At 40.9% G+C, this 23,257-nt stretch overlaps 7 protein-coding genes across 7 annotated transcripts; 4 read left to right on the top strand and 3 right to left on the bottom strand.

Annotated features, from left to right (window-relative positions):
• Window positions 1-1,251: 1,251 nt before the first annotated feature.
• On the bottom strand, window positions 1,252-2,937 carry EAE98_011474 (uncharacterized protein; the record flags this gene model as incomplete). The annotated part of the gene is made up of 3 exons (XM_038959096.1): window positions 1,252-1,822; window positions 1,979-2,703; window positions 2,905-2,937. The coding sequence occupies 3 exons, from the start codon at window positions 2,935-2,937 to the stop codon at window positions 1,252-1,254; spliced, it is 1,329 nt and encodes a 442-aa protein (XP_038804609.1).
• Window positions 2,938-4,428: 1,491 nt separating this feature from the next.
• On the top strand, window positions 4,429-5,955 carry EAE98_011475 (uncharacterized protein). Its single transcript, XM_038959097.1, has 3 exons — window positions 4,429-4,836; window positions 4,952-5,411; window positions 5,465-5,955. Exons 1-3 carry the CDS (start codon window positions 4,653-4,655, stop codon window positions 5,907-5,909), a joined length of 1,089 nt encoding a protein of 362 aa, XP_038804610.1. The 5' UTR covers window positions 4,429-4,652; the 3' UTR covers window positions 5,910-5,955.
• Window positions 5,956-7,322: 1,367 nt separating this feature from the next.
• On the top strand, window positions 7,323-9,771 carry EAE98_011476 (uncharacterized protein; the record flags this gene model as incomplete). The annotated part of the gene is made up of 3 exons (XM_038959098.1): window positions 7,323-7,469; window positions 7,534-8,681; window positions 9,171-9,771. The coding sequence occupies 3 exons, from the start codon at window positions 7,323-7,325 to the stop codon at window positions 9,769-9,771; spliced, it is 1,896 nt and encodes a 631-aa protein (XP_038804611.1).
• Window positions 9,772-10,356: 585 nt separating this feature from the next.
• Window positions 10,357-13,052, top strand: EAE98_011477 (uncharacterized protein; the record flags this gene model as incomplete). The annotated part of the gene is made up of 6 exons (XM_038959099.1): window positions 10,357-10,481; window positions 10,576-11,208; window positions 11,264-11,585; window positions 11,908-12,011; window positions 12,074-12,503; window positions 12,600-13,052. The coding sequence occupies 6 exons, from the start codon at window positions 10,357-10,359 to the stop codon at window positions 13,050-13,052; spliced, it is 2,067 nt and encodes a 688-aa protein (XP_038804612.1).
• A 413-nt stretch (window positions 13,053-13,465) lies between these two features.
• Window positions 13,466-15,828, bottom strand: EAE98_011478 (uncharacterized protein). Its single transcript, XM_038959100.1, has 3 exons — window positions 15,229-15,828; window positions 14,131-15,166; window positions 13,466-13,781 (listed from the first exon to the last, which is right to left on the bottom strand). Exons 1-3 carry the CDS (start codon window positions 15,658-15,660, stop codon window positions 13,759-13,761), a joined length of 1,491 nt encoding a protein of 496 aa, XP_038804613.1. The 5' UTR covers window positions 15,661-15,828; the 3' UTR covers window positions 13,466-13,758.
• A 737-nt stretch (window positions 15,829-16,565) lies between these two features.
• EAE98_011479 (uncharacterized protein) lies at window positions 16,566-18,225 on the top strand (the record flags this gene model as incomplete). The annotated part of the gene is made up of 7 exons (XM_038959101.1): window positions 16,566-16,769; window positions 16,858-17,064; window positions 17,120-17,125; window positions 17,182-17,220; window positions 17,283-17,745; window positions 17,980-18,083; window positions 18,172-18,225. 7 exons carry the CDS (start codon window positions 16,566-16,568, stop codon window positions 18,223-18,225), a joined length of 1,077 nt encoding a protein of 358 aa, XP_038804614.1.
• A 2,310-nt stretch (window positions 18,226-20,535) lies between these two features.
• On the bottom strand, window positions 20,536-22,013 carry EAE98_011480 (uncharacterized protein; the record flags this gene model as incomplete). The annotated part of the gene is made up of 2 exons (XM_038959102.1): window positions 20,536-20,562; window positions 21,045-22,013. 2 exons carry the CDS (start codon window positions 22,011-22,013, stop codon window positions 20,536-20,538), a joined length of 996 nt encoding a protein of 331 aa, XP_038804615.1.
• Between the last annotated feature and the right edge of the window lie 1,244 nt (window positions 22,014-23,257).

The raw sequence follows: 23,257 nt of genomic DNA on the forward strand, positions 1-23,257 counted from the left end.
GAAGAGGAGAGAGAGGAAAGAAGAACTTATTTTATAATTTTATCTGTATGTGTATCTGTATCCTTCAAGAAAGAACCGAAAAAAAGAAAAAATAAGAAATCAACGTATATCGAGAAGGGAGGGGCTGGCGAGGAGCAAGCTATTTTCGTTTTCTAGCTTTTGAAATGAATGAATAGATAGATGAACAAATGGATTTTGGATTTTGAATTCTGGATTATAGATATATAAATAGTTATAAAAGAAAATTAAAAGAACCAAGGGATTTTTTAAAAAAAAGGAAAGGAAAGGAAAGGAAAGGAAAGGAAAGGCAAGGAAAGGAAGGAAAGGAAGGAAAGGAAAGGAAAGAGGGAGGAGAGAGAAAACCTATCTCCTTTCTCACAAACATCTATAAAAGAATAATAAAACAAAATAGAAATGAATCAATATACATCAAGTAATATTGTTCATTAATAAAACTTTTATATTCCGAGATAATTAATTCATCTTACCTCTCTCTACGTATATTTGAGATTGATAAATACTCAGGGAGTATAATAAACTATAAAGTTTAAAGAAAGAAGGGAAGTTGTAGGTTTATGAAATGAAATGGAATGTATTACTGTATTTTGTATTATATCAGTTATTAGATTATCATTATGTATATCGAGAGAGTAGCGAGATAGTAAGGGGGGGAGGGGGGGGAAGTTACTAGGATACTAGATAGATAACGAATGAATAAAGGAGAGCGGACAGTTTTAATAATGATATCGTTGATACAAGTATCGAGCCTCTTCATCATAACACATTTAACAAATTGATATTTTTAATACATAGCTAGCTAACTCGCAAATGAATAGCTAGAAAAAGAATAGCAAAGAAATACTACCTATGATATGCGAAGAAATGGGATATCTATCTATGTTTGGTGTTGTATCGTAAGGAACTTTTGATGTTGGTCGTTGGTGATTTGCTGCCTGCGCTTGTTTTTGGTGTTTGGTGTTTGGTGTTTGGTGTCCGATGGTTGACTGATTGACTGGCTTTTGCTTTGCAAGTGGAGAGTTTTCTTTGTGGTTTTTGATTTTGGGCGGATGGTGGATGCTGTAGGGAGCTTGTAGTATCGCATCGTTTGTTTGTTTGCTTGTTCGCAGCCTGAAAAATTGGCTAGGGATATGGTGGTGGTGGATTGATATTTCAACTCCACGTCAACCCCAGTATATTCATTCCCCTTCCTCGTTCCTCTCCCCTTTTCTTATAAACCCCTTCACCACCCCCTCACAAAATCCCCACCAAAACTCCCAACAACCTCAATACCCACGGCAACGCCGCTCCCACCCCACTCAAATTCCAAAGCCCAAACGCATTCGTCTTACACACTCCCACCTTCCCCCACTTCACCACTCTCTTCTCCCATTCTCCCAGTGTTAAACTTCCCGTGAACACTTTCTCCAACTCCAACGCTTGCATTGCGCTCTGTGTCGTACTAAGCGCCATATGCGGACGCATAAGGTTCAAGGCTTCACCGGTAATTAAAACTCTGTTATCGAAACCCGGGAGTAGCGCACACGGAAGCGCAGAATCGTTAATGGCGGTTATGAAGGGAGAGGGGGTTTTGGATATGATTTCTGCAAAGGGCGCGCACATGATGGATTGGGAGAGGGTGAGATAAGGGGTCCAGGCTGTGGGGTTCATGAGGCCGGCAGGAAGTGTGGTGCGGTGGAGAACACCGGTAGTGTCGGTCATGAGGGAGGTGAGGGAGGGAGAGGGGGAGATGGGGTGGTACCATACCCAATTGTAACGGCGGGATCCAGGGGCCAGGGAGCCGTTTGGGCCGGGGATTATGTATCTGATTTTTTGTTAGATTGGGGTTTGGAGGTTTAGGTGGTTGGAGATGGGAAGATTGGGAGGTTGGGAGAGAGTGAAGGAAGTCAAGAAGTAAGGAAAACGAGGAGGAAATTGAGTGAAAGGAAGAAAGGAAAAAAGGAAGAAAAATAAGACGTACAAAAGTATATATCCCCCCTTGTAAGAAAAATACGTCAAACTAGGATCGAATATCTTCTTTGTCTCTTCCGAAACCTCGGATTCCAAAACCGTTCCTCGAAATGCTACATAGCCGGCATATTCTCTCTTGACATCTGGAAAGTATTTTGCTCTCAGAGAGGAATTTGCTCCATCGGCTAGTATCACCATGTCGGCATTCATTTTGAATTCTTTATTTGCCTCATTTTGATTCTCGTAGGTTATCTCGACGCTGCCGTCTGAAAGTTTGCTGAGAGATGTAACGTTCATTCCAGTTAAGAATTCACGTTTTCCTTGACTTTTTCCTTTTGGGTGATCTTCTTCTTCATGATCATCATTATCTTTTCCTTCTTCCGATTCGGGAACCACTACTTCCCCATCACAAAATTCACTCTTCAAACCATCGAAATTCCGTCGAAGACGATAATAAATGACGCTCCAACTCGTCATCTTTAATTCCCTCTTCATCTCTCTCTTGACACTGGCATCTTTATTTAAAAATTGCACGGTGGGAGAGTGGATAGACCAGGGTTGAGCAACACGGTCGTGAGATTTCATGAAGAGTTCGAATTCGGGCCAGGTGGTGATACCGGCGGCGAGATCGGGACGGAGTGAGGAACTGTGTCGTTCGAGAATGGTGAGGGTGTGGGGGGTGGGGAGGTGGGAGAGCATGGTGCCGTGCATGAGGCCGGTGCTGGAGCCGCCGATCTTTAGGTTTGGAGCGGGAGGTTAGTGGGGAGGGGTTAAGGAGGGGGTGGAAAGGGGGAGTGGAAGACTATGGAGGAGGGGGTGGAGTGGACATGACGGGACGGGGCGGGAAGGAAGGGAAGGGAAGGAAGGGGATAAATAAATAGATGATGGGAATTCGTATTGGACATTGGATGATGGATGAATAGATAGTGTACTTACAATGACGATATGCATTGGTTTTGAGAAATCCATCGTGTTGATGATGTATGAAGAGAGTGATACTACTGATATGAAACCAGGTGAAGTATGAGTTATAAAATTCGCCTGGAGAGATCAAATAAATAAAGGTAGGTAGGTAGGTAGCTCTCAACCTCTTGGTCCTTATCTCAAAGAAAGATCACGTTCTTCTCCTCTTTTCCACAAGACAATTGGTGAATTAAGGTTACCACGATAGATAAACTCGTAGTCAAGTATCTCGTAGTCAAGTATCTCGTAGTCAAGTATCTCGTAGTCAAGTATCTCAACGCTTCTTCAACAGATTGATAATTAAGAAATCTCAGAAATAAAATTTCCAAGAAGAAGCTGTAATCGTTGTGAAAAAAATTAAACGCTCAATTCAAAGAGATAGATTTGTTTCCCCTAGAAAAGTGGAGAGCTTCCTGTGTGATTGCGGCACGGCATTGAATTCTACACTTCCTGTTGGGAGGACCCAGGTGACACGTGAATTTTGATTGGAAGACGGTAGATGGGATCACGGCATCCACGGCATATGGTGCTGATACCGATTTGACATGAATGCTACGATGTAGACAAGGTAAGATGGCGAGTAAGATGGCGAGTGGGATATGGGAGAGTAAAAGAATGTCATGATCGATAATGATGGATAATGACTACCACCTCGTATTGTCTAACTACTCTCGCTCCTCTTGGCGTGTGATGAGAATGGCATGAGGGAATTGAGGGATGGAGATCCGATTAGTCAGTTTTGGTTGCGTCTTTATCCATGACATGAATATCGTTGGGGTCGAGAGTAAGCAGAGATGATGTGGTCGCGGTCAAACCATGTCGTCGGTATCACCAAATATGATGACAAGGAGGGGGAAATTCATCCGATGATAACCTTATGCCTTCTGCGGTGTTTCAATGGTCCATCTGGTGATCTTATAATTTATATATTTTATATATTTTATATATTTTATATATTTTATATATTTTATATATTTTATATATTTTATATATTTTATATATTTTATATATTTTATATATTTTATATATTTTATATATTTTATATATTTTATATATTTTATATATTTTATATATTTTTTATATCGTAACCTACAGAGCAGGTTAACACAACATAATTCAATTCCTCTCACCGGGTAGTGGTCCTACCCTACCCTACATACATATATCAGAAGTCTAGAGGGTGGGCGTCTCGGCGTATGGAGTAGATTTTAAGTGATGCCTACTCCCATCGTTACCCAAAATGGCAGATGAGAGAACGAAATGGGAGATCTACAATGTATGAAATGGATATCGACTAGGTATACATGTAACATCAACCAAACTACTCCACATATAATTCAATATCCAATTCTCAGATGATCCTTTACAGAAAATATACCCTACCTCACGTCCCCGGATGAAATGAAAAATACTTGGATATATATGTAACCACAATCGACCTATCATTTTCCATCCTCCATTCTCCGCCAACAATAATTCTTGGATTTTAACAAGGAACACAACATGAATTCGTTGTACAGACTCCGCTAATCCTTACATAAATTTCCCACTCGTAACAGTACCTGCCTATCTCTGAGCGGCTGATGATAAAATGTGTGATACAGACCTGGATAGAGAAATGATAAGATGTTGGTCCATCCATCTTTTCGTAGAAATATTCTCATGGGGGGTTCATTTCATCGATCGATAATACATTTTCGCTCCATGAATGAAAAGTAGTCATGCAGAATGAAAATTCTCAACATACAACGACTGCTGCTCTCGTCGTTACCATCTTAGCAGTAATCGCCGTCATTCTTCGATTCCTGACACGAAAATTAACGAAAGCTGGTACTGCGGCCGATGATTGGTGGATCTTGATTGGGGTCATATTGTTGATTATCACGGGTAGTCTTCTTCTCTATGGTATGTGATAGAAAATTCATAGTATCAGTACCAGTACCAGTACCAGTACCAGTACCAGTACCAGTACCAGTACCAGTACCTAGGTTTTCAGCATATTCATAATCAATCTTCATAGGCGTGAAATCGGATCCAAGCGGCGGCGAGACTATCGATCGCGATTCTCCTACCTTCGATTATAAGCCTCATGTCACATATCTTATAATGTCATGGGTTTGCGCCATACTTTATTTTTCAGTCGTGACGGCTATAAAAATCTCAATCCTTCTCATGTATCGTCGGATATTCTCCTCGAGTTTGGTCCGGTCTTTTTGGGTCTTTATGGGTTTTATCATCATGTGGTGGTTGGTCGGTACTATCGCGACAAGTATCAGTTGTGTTCCAGCAAGTCGATTTTGGATTGGACCTTCGGCTGGTGGATGGTGTTTTAATTTCAATATCTATTGGATGGTTATGGGTGTGGTTGAAATTGTGATTGATATTGGGATTTTGATTTTGCCAATCGGTGTGGTGATTGGACTTCAAATGCCAAATTCTCAGAAAGTCTTGGTTGGAGGTATCTTCCTCTTAGGAAGTTTGTATGTATACCTACATTTGCCTTCCGTCTCAGTTCATACTAACATTATCAAAGTGTCATCGTAACAGGTGTTGTACGAGTCGTTCTTGGATATGCTCCCGGTAGTCAAAATGTCGATTTTCCCCGAGCAGAACTTTGGTCGGCAGTTCATGTTGGAATGGCAATCGTGTGCGCTTGTCTCCCAAACTTTCGTCCACTCTTGAATCGCATCACTGCATCAGCTCGTCGTCTATATGGATCTGCTATGACGAGTGATAGGGATCATAACGCAAGTGGTTCCAGTGGAAGTCGAAGTGGGACATCAAAAAATAAAACTGCAGTAGAATTGATGACATTGAGTCATATTCGACGTCGAGGACAGAATGAGTTGGAGGATAGAAATGCAGATACAAGAGGGTTGACTAGGAATGAGAGTGGAGACTTCCAGTCACTTCATCATGCAGAATTGGCGGGAGGGGGAACAGATGAATCTAGACCCGGAGCATTAAATGATGGATGATGAGCCTGTTTTTGAAAGTACAAAAATGAAAATCGTATTTCTCTCATCACTCGATAAGATTGAATGTTTGTAAAAGCATGGAGAATGTTTGTAAAAGCATGGACACTGTTGATATCATGGAAAGTTGGATATTGAGAGAAGATCTACGAAAAGCAATACAAATAACATTCGAGTAAGGGACCCAGCTAAACATTGTTAGCGGATGTTTCTTGCCAAAAATGGTAATCTCGAATCCATCAAAATGGTTCAGGGTGGTTCAGGGCAGGGTAGCGCAGGGTTTAGGCTTGTTTCCCCTCACACGTGATCATGAACGGCCCGAAGTATATTTGGACGTCGACGTCCTCCAACTTTATTTGCAGGTATGATGAGGAATGATACTGCGCTGATATCTTTTGTTATTTCTAACAGCTTCTGATTTTCCGTATATCAAAGGTATATCCAAGTAGGAACCAGTCAGCCATTGATTAAACGGAGAGGTAGAGGCTACTCGCACCAAGTCTCTCACCAAGTCACTCACCAAGTCGCTCACCAATGTGTCTATCGATCAATGTTGGAGAGTGACCCGCTCATGACGAAACCCAAGAAAATTATGTGCATGTTGAGGGAAGATCCAAAGCCCTTCTAATTGAGTCGAGAGTACCGACAAAAATAATAGAGACTAAAGGGCACATGAATGGTGAACGTTGTTGAGGTGGACCAAACCAATAAGAAGTTTCCGGCTCTTGGACCATCTGTTCTCATACAAAAGCCACAAGTTCTACCCTCAGACTCTCTGTAGACTTCGGTAGATAAGTTTCAGATGACCACATCCGCTACCCCGTCTTTAAAATGCTCATAGCTTTATAACTTCAGCAGTTGACAAACCAATAAGATGTGTTTGATTGTGTGCTTGAGTGGTTCTGTGGTATCTGTTATTAAGAGGGTGTGGAGGCTTTTTCCGAACAAGTACCGATTTGATGAACGCCGTTATCATATTTAGCACAAGTCATTAACCGGTAGTCTGGAACAACTTGAGTTCCAGTATTCTGGTTGCCAATTATCTGTGCTGCCAGAACATATTTTGAGTTCTAGCTAGAGCTCGAAATGTTATTACCGACGTGGACATATTTTAACTTTCGGATCCTGTTCTGTTTCATTTGCTTGAATGTTGGATCTGCTTTTGATGGCTTAAATGTTTAGCAATTCGTTCATGTTTAGTATGTATTTATCGACAAGATATTCATGTACGTTCTTGGTTGAGCCTGCAGGTCTGGCTTGTTTCAAAGAAAACTTTCTTATTTGAGGGATGAATTGCCACGACACTTGAACTGTTCATTATCTTTATGTTCGAATTGTTTTTCTTTCAAAAATCTTACTCTGTGTAATATCTTCTCAATGATCTAACACTTCAGAACATCTCATGGTCCAGCAAACATGGCACCAACCACTATTATCACAGCTGGCAATAAACCAGTAGTAGTCTTCGCCCCAGGAAAGAGATATATTGCTGCGTGTACTTCTATTTTGATTGTTAATCTTGTTTGTGCACTCGATGCCACAACAATAGCAGTTGCTCTCCCAGTCAGTTATCTCTTTCAACCATTCTATTGTTTAAACCCCCTCTAACACTTGAATCTGAAAACAGACAATATCCGAAGCCCTCAATGGAAATGCAATTGAGGCTTTCTGGGCCGGTACCTCTTTCCTCCTCACTTCTACCATTTGGCAACCCGTATTCATAGCACTATCACATGTATTTGGACGCAGATCGTTACTCTTGTTCTCACTCTTCCTTTTTACAATCGGCTCCAGTCTGGGGGGAGCAGCACAAAGTATGCCTTCCTTGTTAGTAGGCCGTTGTCTGCAAGGAAGTGGTGTCGGTGGCATTCTTGCACTCACGGAAGCTTTAATAACGGATATGGTACCATTACGCCAAAGAGGAAATGCAATGGCACTTTTAGGAGTGGTATGGGCATTGGGTAGTGTCACTGGACCACTAATTGGTGGGACCTTGGCTGATAGAAATGCTTGGAGATGGATATTCTACCTCAATCTACCCATAATCGCAGTAGGCTTTGTAGGATGTGTTTGGTTCTTGAAATTGGAGAAAAAAGAAAGAACGATACAGGAGAAGTTATCTGAAATCGATTACATCGGATCAATTATCTTTGTTGGGTCACTAACCTCATTTCTTATCCCCTTGACTTGGGGTGGAGTGAGTTATTCATGGACAAGCTGGCATACTTTGGTTCCACTGCTGATAGGAGCTACGGGACTTATCATTTTCTGCATATATGAAGCAATTTTTGCAAAGAAACCCATCATACCAACTCGACTTTTCTGCAACTCTTCAACAACCATTGCTTACATTTGTACTTTCTTACATGGGATGATCCTCTGGTCAATCGTCTATTATGCCCCCTTCTACTTTATGTCTGTCCAAGGCTACACATCAATGATGGCAGGTGTGGCTGCCCTTCCGGAAACCCTTACTATTGTACCTACAGCGATGATCGTCGGAATTATCGCTGCAATAACAGGAAAATATCGTTGGAGTCTATGGCTCGGATGGGCTTTCACAGCTTTTGGTTGTGGTATGCTATATCTTCTTGATGTTGGAACGCCGGTTGTGGCGTGGGTTTTTTTGATGCTAGGAAGTGGTATTGGTATGGGACTTTTGTATCCAGCTATGAGTTTAGCTATTCAAGCTTCGGCTCCACAGGAGGATGCTGCTACTGCGGCAGGATTGTTCACGTTCTTTAGGGCGTTGGGTCAGACGGTTGGGGTGGCGATGTAAGTTATTGTCTTTTTCTTTCGTGTGGTTCGTATGTTCCTTGATGATTTTCAGCTTTTGGTTCTTGAATTATCGCCCAGTGGTTGATTTTCTGTTTTCTTCCGTATTTCGGTACCTCTTCCATGTCACCAGTGGCTGCGGGGTTGTCGTATTTGCTTTCTGTCACTCTTCAAGTATTGCCATTGGAGTTTATCTTGAAGAGCCTGCACACGTCACCATTCAACCCGACGTTACTTCTTCTCCATATGTCACATCTGCCGTTGTCGAAGGTTGAGTTTGGGCTTTTATAGATTTGGGAAGTTCTTCCTTCCATGGCAGCTCTTTGCTATTCTGCATGACAAGTAGTGACTCGAATTGGCTCTTAATCCGCATTCCATGTTTTCCCCAGCTCTCATCCGCTTCTACTTCACCTAGACAAGCGCTTTTGAAGTCGTTTCCATCGAGATTTGATTGACATTCCGTATTGAGCGTGTGCTAACAGTAATCAGTGGAGGCGGCATCTTACAGAATAGAATACTTGCCGAACTCAGGGCCACCCAAGACTTTGCCATAATCGTAGCAAAATTTGGATACACGATCGAGCAGGTAGCTGCCAATGTAGTAGCTTTGATTCCATTGATTAATGCTCTACCACCCGACAACCTGGAAGTTGTGGAATTTAGGCTTGTATCTGCAGCATCTATTAAGACTATCTGGTTCGCCATGTGTGCATTTGCTGTAATTGGATTGATCGCTAGTTGTTTCATTAAGAGCTATTGTCTTGATCAAGCTCTTGTAACGGATCAAGGTTTTGCAATTGGGGTAAAGAAGGTCGATATCGAAAACGCGGAGATGAGTAATAAAGGTAGCGAGGTTGAGAATTTGAAATCATCTGTGAAGGAGGAAGTCAAGGAGGTGATTGATTCCACTCACTTATCAGTCAATCGAAGTATCGGCAAGTTGAGTGAATGGGAGAAGTTGGACACATTCGGCAACCGGAAAAGCGTCAAGTCGAATGATATAGAAAAGTTGAAGCTTTCTACTGGTGAGAGAAGGGAATACTTGAAGATGTCAGAAGACACTTGCCCTATGTTTGGAAAAGACTATTAGTTGTAAATCTTTGAATATGAGAAGCCTTACCATTGTTTTTTGACTGATTTTATTTCCATTGATCCTACAAACTCATACCTCTTCAAACTATTTGTGCGATACTGAATGATAATGTTCAATGAATTTTCTACATGAATGCGTTGGCAATGAGGCATCTCTATCAAAAAAATCAAGTAAATCAACATCTCGGTACCTTCATGAATTTCTCTCAGTGCCTAGGTAGGTATTCATTCTTTCCATGCATCCGTATCTTCTCTTGTACAGTGAATTCAACATATTCTGTTTAGATTAAAGTCATTCTATCTTCAATATCTGGAATTGTCGAATTTTGATTGGCTCGCTAGGGATTTTCGTTGTTTATCCTCCACAGCTCTTTACAGCCTCTGCCGTTGTTTATGTTTTCAAATCATACGGCTTCCTCCTAAAACAACTCACAGAATTCCTCTTGAATACTATTTATCTTATCAAAATCCCTTGTTCTTCTTTCCTCGATTTTACAAGTTCAATATACAACCTGCGGATATTTATTTCAACCACCACGCGCAACTTGAAGATTTCCATCAATATCCGCGTACTTTCCTCAACATGACGGACAAAATCTCATCTGAAACCAATTTACCGCATGGCGATTCGTCCAAACCTGCGCGAAAGAAGTATCCAAGAACTACAGAGCGAAGCAAAGTTACTCAAGCATGCGACCAATGTAGAAAGTAAGCTTTTCCGCGATTCACCCCCCTGAATTCAACATATATTCACCTCGAGATAATTACAAAACTTGGTATGAAATTACTAATATTCGCACAGAGGAAAAGCTAGGTGCTCTGGAAACTATCCATGCACCAATTGCGTTTATGATAAGAAGGATTGCTCCTTTAACAACGACTACGTTCGTGGTCGAAGATTGCAAATTCAGCCAAATCCAAATTACAAACCTGATCCTCAACACAAAGTCTTCGTTGGTGGATCCAAATTAGTCAACTATGATTCTCCAATGGAAAGAGACGCGCAAATGCCACCGGTAATGGGTCCATTCGGCGAGAATCTTAATTTCAATCAAATGATGTCACAACCTCAGCAGTTGGTGGGTAGTAGTTCAACTGCTAATCGGGTCCAAGGAGCCCAACAGATCTTTGATCCTAACGCGCCTGTTTCTGTTCTTGCATATGGTGATCTACCAATGCCTATCAGTCAAGCTGGATTGGTTACTCTGCCAAGTCCTGATGATGGTGCTAAGCTTGTTCAGATTTATTTTGACAAGTTCTCCCCTAGCATATTGTTTTTACATAAGCCTAGTGTTGAACGCTGGACAGATGAGTTGCTAGAGGCTGGTGGCAATATCTTGCAAACATATTATCTCAAGAGCAGGAACGCTATCGTTTTCATGATCTTTGCGTCTGCTCAAACTTACAGTGCGAAATCGGAATGGGTAGACACCAGGTTAGTAAACCATCCTTCCTTTGTATTCTTCTGCTAACCTTTACATCTTCAATAGTATGCTCAATTACCAATTAGCCGATGAGCAATTACAATCAGAAACTGGTCCACCACAATTAACTAGCCTTCAAGCTCGACTTCTCCAATGTTACTATCTTATTGCTAGAGGTCGAATCAACCAGTGCTGGAGCACTTTTTCCAACGTCGTCAGTTTGATCTTCACACTTGAATTAAACAGACATTATAGTAACAGAGGTATTATTGATTTGGTTGAGGTGGAATGTCAAAAGAGAACTTTCTGGGCAGCTTTCTTTTTGGACAAATTCTTGAGTTATGCTTTGAATAGACCACAACGTCTCAAGATTGATGATATTGATCAAGTAAGTTATTTATTCCTACTAAGTTAACACGCAAAGTTCTGCATACTCTTTGTTGGCAGATTTGTTTGTCAATACTTTGTCAAGATGCTGGCCCCTTTCCTCGAGTCAAGAGCACCTGCCCTCGAATACATGGGGGCTCGGATAATCTGTTTAGTTGACATTGATTTATCAACTTAACAATCATGGCAGACTTAACAATCATAGCAGACATCAGAACGTCGACTATCCTTTGTTTACAATGCTAGTGTTCAGAGATGGATGGATGAATATAACAGCACAATGAAAATACTTGGATCAAAGGATTGACTAACAATTTAATTAGGAATTACCAAAAACCATCAATGACAGCCAATTTAACTCTAACAATCTCATACCTGCTTCTCCAGATGATCTCTCCTCAAACCTTTCATCTAACCTCCAATTCGAGTAAGTAACTTCTTTCTACTGCCTGCTTCAAGAAAATCACTCACCAAAATACCCTCCTCCAGACTTTCCATTATTGCAAGCAACATCCTTGACCAATTCTACGGATTCCACAAATACGAACCCGAAGAACGTTTCCACCTCGTTCAAGAATACCTCACCAGCACCTTTCCCGCCTGGAAGAACAAAGCAGCCCCATTGATTCAACTTTTACCCGAAAACCTAAACGAAAAACAGAATCGTCAACGATCAGAATTGTGGTTATCTTATCACCATACCAAGATTCTTCTCCTTCGCATTTACCTTCTCGCTCCCGAGTGCGATGCGGCGAGAGATGAAATGATCAGCAAGCTTACAAATGCGTGTAAATACATTTGCGAGATCGTGCAGCCACGTCCCAGAGGATTTCTCAAAGAAAATGAGGAAAAGCTTCGGAAACATGAGTTTCCGCTATATGCGGATTTTGCCAAATCGGTCGCTTTTAGAAGTGCTTGGGTATGTTTTATTTGGTGGCATCTCTTCAAATCTTCTTTTTTCATTTCTTCTTTCGATATGCTTGCAAGACTTGAAAGCTAATCTCCTATCCACCAGTTTCCTCAATACATCATCTTCGCCGCGACAACCGTAACCTGTATCACAGGTGCCAAGAACCCAACAGAAGCATGCAAGCCCGACAATCCAATCATGCGCAAGATCGAAATTCTCTACGAACCTCTTAAGAAGATCACATTTCCGGGTTCCTTCATGGGACTATGTGTTTCCGTTTTGGATGAGTTGAAAACTGCGATTGATGAGAATATGATGCGCCGATACGGTAAGTTAGATGATATGGACTTTGATGATGAGGAATTGGCCGGGGAACACACGAATCTGGCGCGTTGTCTTGATATAATTAGGGAGAATTTGGAGGTTGGTGAGGATGGAGATATTGATATGGGTGCGAGTAGAGAAGAATCTCATGTTATGATTCGGTTTCGTTGTTGGGGTTTTGCGGGACTTGCTAATCGGATGTTGGAACGTGGATTTCAGGGTAGGTTGAGCTGAAGTGGGAGGGATGTGGGTTTTATTGAAGTGGGCTTCGTGATGTTAGGGCTATGCTTTTTTTGTCTTGGCTGGTGCCCTAGTCGTCATTCTTGACATTGTCGTCAACTTTGAGATGAAATGGGTTGATCAAACATCTTGCAGATATATTGGGGTGCGTCGAAGCATTTCATATGGATATGGATATGAATACATCATACATCACAATTTACGGTTTTTACAAGCAAATCAGTAGATAATTCAAGGATTCATCTATGGATTTGATTGATTAATTAGTTAATTTATCATTTCATGAATTGAATGACTAAAATGAGATGAGAGATTCGATGAGTGATGCAATCTGGGTAATAATCAATGGCGGACATTAAAGACAATATGAGCAGACATAATTCTTCTACCTCGAGGGTCTTTGTAAATACAAGAGAAGCATAGCTGCAGAGTGTGAATGAATGAGATTAAATGGATTGAGTAGTAAGGCAGGTCAGTCTAATGGGCAAATAAATAAATCTTCCTACCTACCTAAAAACGAAACACTAGATAGAGCAAATATTCGAATTGATGAATGAATGAACGAATTCGTTTATGTTCTTTTCAAGCCATCTTTTTTTTTTCGTCTTTCCTAGATTCTTAATTTGCTTGCTAAATAGGCTATATAGGGGTGGCTGTCTGTATGTATATAACAAAGTTCCCAAAATTTAGATGTATTGAATTAGGTGGAAATACCGGGCCAGTCTGGTGGGTGAAGAAATGGATATGGTTAGCTGGGTTTTGGACGTTGTGGTTGTTATATCATTAGGGAGAAGAAAAAAGAAAAAGAAAAAAGAAAAAGAAAAAAGAAAAAAGAAAAAAGAAAAAAGAAAAAAGAAAAAAGAAAAAAGAAAAAAGAAAAAAGAAAAAAGAAAAAAGAAAAAAGAAAAAAGAAAAAAGAAAAAAGAAAAAAGAAAAAAGAAAAAAGAAAAAGAAAAAGAAAAAAGAAAAAAGAAAAAAGAAAAAAGAAAAAAGAAAAAAGAAAAAAGAAAAAAGAAAAAAGAAAAAAGAAAAAGAAAAAAGAAAAAAGAAAAAAGAAAAAAACTAAACCTACAAAATCTCGTCCTCTCTCCATTTCTTCTCGAAACTTGCACTGCATCACCAACTCTCAACACCTTCCCTTCATTCACATCTCCATTTCCTAGAAATCCGTAGCGTCCAAATATAGGACTATATTTCATGCCGTCATCTACGCGTCGATCTTTCATGAGGAGTTTTAGGACTTCTTTTTCTTTGGGAGCGGAGGTACCGGTTTCATGGTCCACGTTGAGGGAGACGCAACGGCCGCAGTTGGCGGTTAGGATGATTTCTTTGGGGGAATTGGAGTCGGAATTAGCATCGGAAGGGGAATTAGAGGAGAAGGTTAATCCGCCCCAGTAATCTTCATCGTATGCGCGGGGCGAACCGGAAATAATGATGTTGGCGCGGAACTTTGTAATGTCCATTTTAGGGGTTGGCGAGGGCCCGGAGGGGAGACGACTGGTGACGTCGTCACAGGAGGATTGGGTGATGATGAGGTAGGGGGCACAGTCGTTGAAGATGATGGAGGGAGGTTTGGGGGTGGGGAGAAGGGAATTGAGGAGGGGAATTTTTTGGAGGAGGGGGCGAGTGGGAGGGGTGTAGGTTGCGGGTTTTCCGGGGAGATTGCCGAGAACGAGACGTCGGTTGAGCCCGGCGTAGGCGAGGAGTACGGGGTATTTGAAGTGTTGGGAAAACCAGCTGTTGTAGGTGGATCCCATGTCGTAGGCTGTCATGGGGCTTTTGTGCATGGTGATTGAGATTTCTGGGAGGTGGGAGAGGGTGGAGGGGGAGAGGTCAATGGTTAGGGTTGGGTGGGAAGAGACTGGGGTTTGGGGGGAGGAAGAGGGAGCGTGGTAGGTTACGTGAAGAGTGGAGTCTGTGATGGAGGTGTGGAATAGAGCCATTTCTGGAAACTCGGATATGTGCATATTTTGATAGCGACCCCATTTGGAATTGGGATCGTGGATGCGAAGGAGCATGAATTTGCGATCGTAGGAAAATCCTTCTTTGGTTAGGGTGGCCGAGGGGAGAGAGCATCCCCGGAGGGATTTGATGGGGTAGATGTAGAGCTTTATGGTATTAGTTGGATGTGAATGTTGATTGTGATTCTGGGGAAAATCATGTAACATACTTGACTAATAGTCATTTTTGGACCGGATGGAGAAGAAATCGATTTAGAAATGTCTTTCTGTTGGGCAGTAGCCGTGGCCAGTGAAATCCCATCTACTTTTTTCACAATCGAAGCCAGCTCATGGTCATTCTCAAGTATTCCCGATCTCCCTTCCAACATCCCTTTAAGATCCGTAGCTATCTCTGCAACTTCTTTCCGGGATTTTTCATCTCGTTGAATCTGCGCTTCGGCATTATGAAGCCGTTTTCTGTACTCCTCAAGCTGAGTACTTCGGGTTGATAGCTTGATCACAAGATACCATATCAAACCGATTTGGAAAATCGATCGGAAAGACCACTCTCCTAGAATAGGTATGCGGATTGTGTTCATATAATGAGTGGCCTTTTCAATCATATCCCACAAGGAATCGAGAAATGGTTCTGAGGTTGCCATTCCTTCGGAGTGGGAGGTATTCGTCGTTATTACTGGGTATGTTATGAACCGCTCAGAAGTATGCAGTAATTTAATCGAGGAATCTGGAAACCGAGGAGTCTTATTGTCTAGATGTTTTCATATCAAATAAATTGCTGAGATGGATGTCGTTGAGATGTATAAAATACGCTTGCTTACAATTCCCTCATTTTGGTGTGAAGTGTTAATCTTATCTGACGAATCAGAGAAAAGATGGATATTCTTACCCGATAAGGCGAGTTTATTCCTCAGTATCATGAGTGTATTTCATCTATCGCTCTCCATTTGAGTTCTATCAGTTAATAATGATATGTATATCTTTCCATCGACAGTACGAGCGCAATTAAACTTCAAGGACCTGCGAGGTCTTGAATATTTCGGATAGTCACGTGAACGGCGCCTCACTGATTCTTGGTCTCTACTGCCGACTCGAACGACACAACTTAGCGAACATACATAGCGAACATGCGTTGTGGAGACTTTTAAAGATCTCGGAGTGAAATTATACAAAATGTCTTCATTTTCTTTCATTTCATCAACTCATCACGTGTGTCAAGCTGTATAACCTTCGGCTTCACTCACTACAAGGGAAGCATCTCCGAAAGACCTAGTATCCATGGATATACCCCGCTTTTCCCCAAGAAGCTAAGTGGGATATTCTCCTCCACGTGCATCAACCATAGGACCTTAACTTCATCCGAACTTTTTGTACCTGCAGAGATAATTTACTTTTTAACATTTTTGGGATGCAATTCAATATGGATCCTAGATGCATATGGAGATTAGGTTTTTACATTTGTATATAAAAGGAAGATGAATTCCTGCTCTTGGCAATGGAATATTTCACTTGTCGATTCTTGAAATTAATTATCATATCGTTTGTCATTATGCATTCATTAACGATTTGGTTGAGCTTTCTCTCGGTTGTGGGTGCGATTCCGGGTGCTCAGTTTCCTCATGCTACTCCAGCTCCTTACTATGACGCTCGATCAAATTCCGGATCTCATGATAAGAGTTGGATAAATTATACTGCTGTACCGGGGTTCTTTTTACAAGATGAAGCAACGACTGTTCCGTCGACTTTCGATTATGTATGAATTCTTATCTTTTCTTCATTCTTTGGATATACATCATTCATTACACATGTGTTAGCTTTTATAAGGCTAATCATATTCACAGACTCAATGGAACTTTGGTCTCCTAAATCGAACTTATCCTACAGATTCCCGTGCCTCTAAGAATACAAGTCAATGGGAGAGATTTGAGAAATATGTGACTTCTTTAAATAAAAACTCGAAGAAGAATGTGAACTATAAAGTTTTATTTATGGGGAGACATGGCGAAGGATGGCATAATGCTGCTGAGACTTATTATGGAACTCCTGCTGTAAGTTTTTTGATTGAAGATATGTTGATGAATTAATCGCTAATGGTAGATATAGTGGAATGTATGTACTTGTTTTGATAAATTAATCTAGCTTCGGAATGAATCTAATGATTGTAGTGCTATTATTCCGAGTTGGATGGTAATGCCACTGTTACCGTACGTACCACGAGTCCTCCGCCTACTTCTGAAAGTATCAGAATGAATCTAACATTTTTTAGTGGGCAGATGCTCATTTAGATCCTAATGGGATTACTCAAGCTCAAAAAGCATCAAACTACTGGCTTTCCCGAATTCAACTTCAAAATATTCCACTTCCACAATCTTACTATACTTCTCCACTCTATCGCTGTCTTCAAACTTCCAACATTACATTCTCAACTCTTCCTCTTCCTAAATCTCGTCCTTTTAAGCCATTGGTCAAAGAACTTCTCAGAGAAGGGATTTCTGGTCATACTTGTGATCGAAGAAGTAATCGTACTTTCATTCATGAATCATTCCCCTCATATAAAATCGAGAAAGGGTTCGCAGAGATTGATCCATTCTGGAAGGCATTGGAGGGTGAAGTTTCTATCGATCAGGATATTAGAAGCAAGAAGGTCTTGGATGATATTTTTGGAAGTGATGATCATACTTGGTTGAGTGTTACAAGTCATTCGGGGGAAATTGCTAGTATTTTGAGAGGTATGATTTCTCTATTCATTTTGTTGAATTTTCGCCTCTGGTCATTACTTTTTCCAGTAGGCAGTATATCACTCGATGTTTTTTCGATGTCAAACTGGGCTGTTGGGAAAGGATTTGGACCCGGTTGGAATAGGTGGGCATTTCAGTCCAGCCTGTTCTCTTGGTGTCAACTCCATCCAAAATTATTTACTTTCCTTCCAAAATATCGCAGAGTACTAACCTCATACCACACAGTTCTCCACCACCAAGTCTTCAGCTTAGTAACTGGATCCATCATTCCAGTCTTGGTAAAAGCAGAGACTATTTCCGGAAGCCCGACTTCAACTTCCTCTCTACCTGTAAGTATTTTCACTACTTCTCTTACCATTTTTCTGGTAGACACAAAAATATTTTGTAATAATACTAATGACAATGGTTTGATTGCAGTGGACGACTATATCGACGTGTACCAGTCCTCCAGCCAACACGGCTACCTCATAAGGTGGAAGGAAAAGAAGAAATTTGAGGATAAGGTGGAAAGGAAAAGGATCGTAATACCATTCTCATAAGAAGCACACTATAAGTCCGATAAATTAGTAATACCAAATATGTTTCTCTTTGCTTTCTCTTCTCTCCTGGTGTATGTACGAAGATCATCGCTTTTGTTTCCATTCCCCACGTGTGACAGGTCCTTTATTTCCACGAAAAAGTCAAGCTTCTCCGAAACTTTCAAGAAAGTATCGCAATATAATCCCATTACGAATGAGTACCATAGTCGATGATCTTATTTACGATCATGATGATGAATTCCCTTATTCTCGCAGCAAGAACACGAAGAAGAATTAAACCACAACGTTCAATCTCTACGTGTTTTGTATCATCATTCCATCCATGCGCCTGCGTCTTATCATGATTACTTTTTTTCTCTTGATCGATTTCTTTTTCTGCGAGGTTGCGGGTTGTGGTGAGAGATATGTGATTAAGAGTTAGAATAAGTGATGTGTATATGTCGAGTCGAGAGTAGTGATTTATGGATCGTTGGTTTGATTCTGAATTATAAATTTTTTTCGTCTGTAATATGTATCTTGAGGTAGAATCTCTGGTATATCGAGGATGCTGAATTATAGCCTAGGAGAAGGTGTGCTGATATCCGAGAATGGAAATCGAGTTGCGGGGATTAACATTTTTGAGTTTGGAGACTTTGTATTGGGGGAAGTAGTTGGAGGGGAGAGAAGAGAAAGAAAAGTATGATGTAGAGAGGTACATTTTATGGAAGAATACTGTGGGGGAAGATAATGAAGATATATATAGGAATTTAGGGAGGTTGGAGAAGTTATACGTGAGCGATTGGTATGTGATGGATGAATGAATGAATGATAAATTAATGAGAGGAGTGGATGATACAAGGAGGGGACTTCGATGGTCTTATAGTAAAATCAGAAGAGGATATGCAGTGCATGAGTCATGTGTAAAATAAGCTCAAGAAGTTGGGGAAGACTAAAAGTAGCGAAACTAGGAATTAAGTTAAGTTGAGTTTGGAGACTAAAGTCTTGTGGAGAGTGGAATTGTAATAGACTATTGAATTTATGTTAGTGTTAGTACGGAGATGGTTATGAAGGGGGGGTATAGGATGGAGTTGAGTGGAGTAGAGGAATATTTTGGGTTTCTGGTTTTGTTTGTGGAAGTTTGTAGAAGGGGAGAGAAGGCGGAAGTAGAGAATAGAATTGAGGAGAAGGGAAAAGAAGAATAAGAAATCCAAATACGGCATGAGAAAGAGAGTAAAGTGAGGACAAATAAGCAGTAAAGTGCTAAGCGAGGTTAAGCGAGGGTTTGTCTCCCCCTTGATTTTATTGTAAGTATTGTTACATACAATAGGGAAGATTGTAGATCTCACATCATAGTCATGAAAATTCTATAAATATTATTCAAATTTTCTGCGTTGCTAGATATTAGTTTGATTGTAGACCCCATGAACGAAAATTTCCAGGAAAGATTTTGAATTGATGACGAAAATAACTAGGAATTTCATAATAACAATTGGTTTCACAGGAATAAATATCGGTCTTTAGGCTCTAATTCATTGGATCATTGAGACGTCTCAATATACTTATCTATAGGGTTAGAAAAATTTAGTCACCGAGTGAAGCTCACGTTCTTTCAAATCTCAGAAATTTAAAAACATGTAGTATTCCCAGAAGAAAAAATTCCAACGTCTTTCCATTGACAGAAACTCAAATAATCTACCAAAATAGTGTGCCAAGATGACATACTAGATAGTGTCACTAAGTGACACCTTTGATACCAAGACAGGCACGCTTTGATTGGGCTTAAATAATAGTACTTTTGTACTCATTGAAAAGTCGTGATTGTGAAATCATTAGGTATCGCAAGCTTCTATTCCCAAAAAGGAAAAAGAAGCGAGGTACTAAATCATACTGCTTAAAAGCTGGAGTAAAGAAGAGAAAATATAGCAAACAAGCATATGCAAAACTATAACCGTAGAATAGTGGAGTAACACATACTCCTGAACATGTGGAAGAAGGTATGAAGACCCACATCATTACTCGAGAATCAAACGTTAAAAGGCAAAAAATGTACTGAATGACTTATCGAAGTCATATCAATGAGTCGAATATTCTAAGGGTAGTTGTGACGGATATCTTGGCTGAAATATCGACATAAGATAGTCATCACGCCATACCAAAAAGACTCTCAAAATTTCAATCTATCCCTCCTTTTGTTGCTCTTCCTCTCTAGTGCCGGGACCGTCGAATGATGTATGGACTAGTGTCGATGCTGTCAAAAAAAACTTTATTGATCACGGGTGACGGCGTTGTCCTTTTTGAAATCATTATTAGCTTTTAACTTTCTTGTTCCAAGATTTTGACGAATAAAAAAAGGGAAAAAGGAAATCAGGATACAGTGCAAACTAATGAGATTGTTCTCTTTTAGTTACCCTCCGATCTTGCTGATCGTGGGCTAAAAAGTGGAGGTAACCATGACAACATACTTCTCATTGAGGTCTACATAAATGAGCAACTCCCCTGTATTCACCCTCTTTATGTAGGTTCTCTGAGATTGATGATCAGGAAATCTCAGGGAGTGAATGCATTATCCCAAGGTTCTTGTTAAGAGGTTTGGAGAAGGGGGAGAGGGAAGAAAATGAAGGGGATTGTGAATACCCTCATTGAATCAGAAACTCAAGTTCGAGGTTGTGGAAGAGACGTTGAAAACAAAACAGAATAGTGGGTATGACAACTTGCAAATATGGCAGATGGCAGAAAGTAGGAATAACAAGAATAATAGAAAATTAAACATACCATATCACCATTTGAAGATGATCCGGTGACCTGATCAACGACTACATAGTCATTCGCTCCTTCCTCGCTTCCGTCATGCTCATTAGAGCTTCCGTACGTGGCGACAGAACTGCCACCTGTTGAGGAAGATGAAGTACTCGAAGCATCAAAGACTCGAGCATTCATAAATGTAGAACTTAAGATAGTGCTTGCAGAGGAAGTTGTAGTGACGGGGTTGACTGTCAAAGAATTAAAGGCAACTCTAGAAGGGTGAACGGTGATCACAAGAGTTTGAGTGGCTTGAAGAACAACTCGGTTATTGCCAGCAGCTGGAGCATTGCCAACAGTTTGAGCATTGCCAACAGCTTGAGCACTGCCAACAGTTTGAGCATTGCCAACAGCTTGAGCACTGCCAACAGTTTGAGCATTGCCAACAGCTTGAGCACTGCCAACAGTAGCTTGAGCACTACTACCACTCTGAGCGTCTCCAGTGACCTGGGCAGCGCCAATGTTAGAAACATTTGTCGCAGCCATTGTAGGATACTCGATCGGTCTCTCAGCCGTAACCATAGCGTGATAACGGGCTCTTTGAGCTCGGAGTGTAAGAGGAACATATTCCTCGGCAACTCGTCGAGCGAGATGAGGACGATGGTTCATTGGGGCTGGAGGACCAGCTTGATTGTTATCAACTGGTTGATTGTTGTCAACTGCTTGATTATTGTCGACCTGTTGATTGTTGTCGACTGCCTGATTGTTGTCGACTTGTTGATTATTGACGACTTGTTGATTGTTGTCGACCTGTTGATTGTTGTCAACTGCCTGATTGTTGTCGACCGCTTGATTGTTGACGACTGTCTGATTGTTGACGACTTGTTGATTGTTGACGACTTGTTGATTGTTGACGACTTGTTGATTGTTGACGACTTGTTGATTGTTGTCAACTCCTTGATTATTATCAACTGCCTGATTATTATCGACTGGTTGATCCATTTTGGCCGCTGGAATAAACTTGATCGGTTGACCCACGTAGTGTAGTTGGCAGGGAAACGTATCGACAGGAAGCTTGACGCCTTTAACAAATCTGCTACTGCACCAAATAGTATGATTAGTATTCGATCGAGTAAAGGACAGCAAGGTCTCAGGATTCTTTCGTAACACGTACCAATGCGAGCACGATTTCTTCTCTCGGATTCCTGTTGTCGCACAAAGAATTGGAGTGTCAGGTTCGGAAAGAGGGGGGACACGTATGCTTTTTATACTGTTTGGATGATAGGGAAGCGTGATTGGAGTGTTGACCTCGGAATGCTATGTCAAGAGATAAAATCTACTAATGACTGGCCTGAGAGAAAAGAAAGAAGATTGGGACGGAAGAGAAGAGTTGATATCAACCGACGCTTGTGTGTATTAACATGTGTGGTCACGAGTGTATGTTCTAACAGAAAGAATATTGCAGTCCGTCTCTTCTCTGTTGATGACCATAAGTTAAGTGAAGAGCTCTACGCCTTTTCATTCGTTCGCTTGGATCTTTTTCTCGATGAATTCCACTTTTCTTCGAACCCAAGATCAATCAAGTGGTCCATTGTATCTTGGTGATTATAGTTGGATTGAGATCCTTGGTTTTCCCATAACTATATCCAACAGCATCCAGGAATTGGTCGAAAGATTTGTCAAACTTCTCTAGTGTCGGGTTGATCTTCCAGATTCCGTTAAGGGTATCGGTACATGAACGCTTAAATGCACAGACAATTCTGTCAAGGAGTAAATGTCACGCGAAAAGTACGGGAAGAGCGGGAGTTGACACTCCCAAAATAGAACAAGAACGACAATTCTTTTTGGATGAATTCCATTCAAAATTAATACCACATGAATGAAATGGTATTTTGATTTGAGAATTGGTATACAGATACTTGACGCTTTTCTCTCATTGACATACTCTACAATATTTTTGGATGGCTGCTTTAATCAAGCGTTATCTACTGAAGTTAAACCCTAAATTTGGCCGTTCATTGTTGGTACGGCGACCTTGTGCTCAACTTTTAGTTAGATCTAGGTTAGGCGAGATGCAGATCTGGGTTAGGTGAGATGGAGTGCGTGAACCCCTCTTTCCAAAACCCACGTTTTGACATGGTTACCTACAACCAGATACCCAAGTCGACAGAAAACTGATTCTCATCACAAAATTTTCAAATATTTGATATCTTCATAATTTATACAGACGATTTCTTGCACGCCTG

The sequence above is a fragment of the Botrytis deweyae genome (assembly GCF_014898535.1).
Source record: "Botrytis deweyae strain B1 chromosome Unknown BDEW_048, whole genome shotgun sequence".
NCBI lineage: Eukaryota > Fungi > Ascomycota > Leotiomycetes > Helotiales > Sclerotiniaceae > Botrytis > Botrytis deweyae.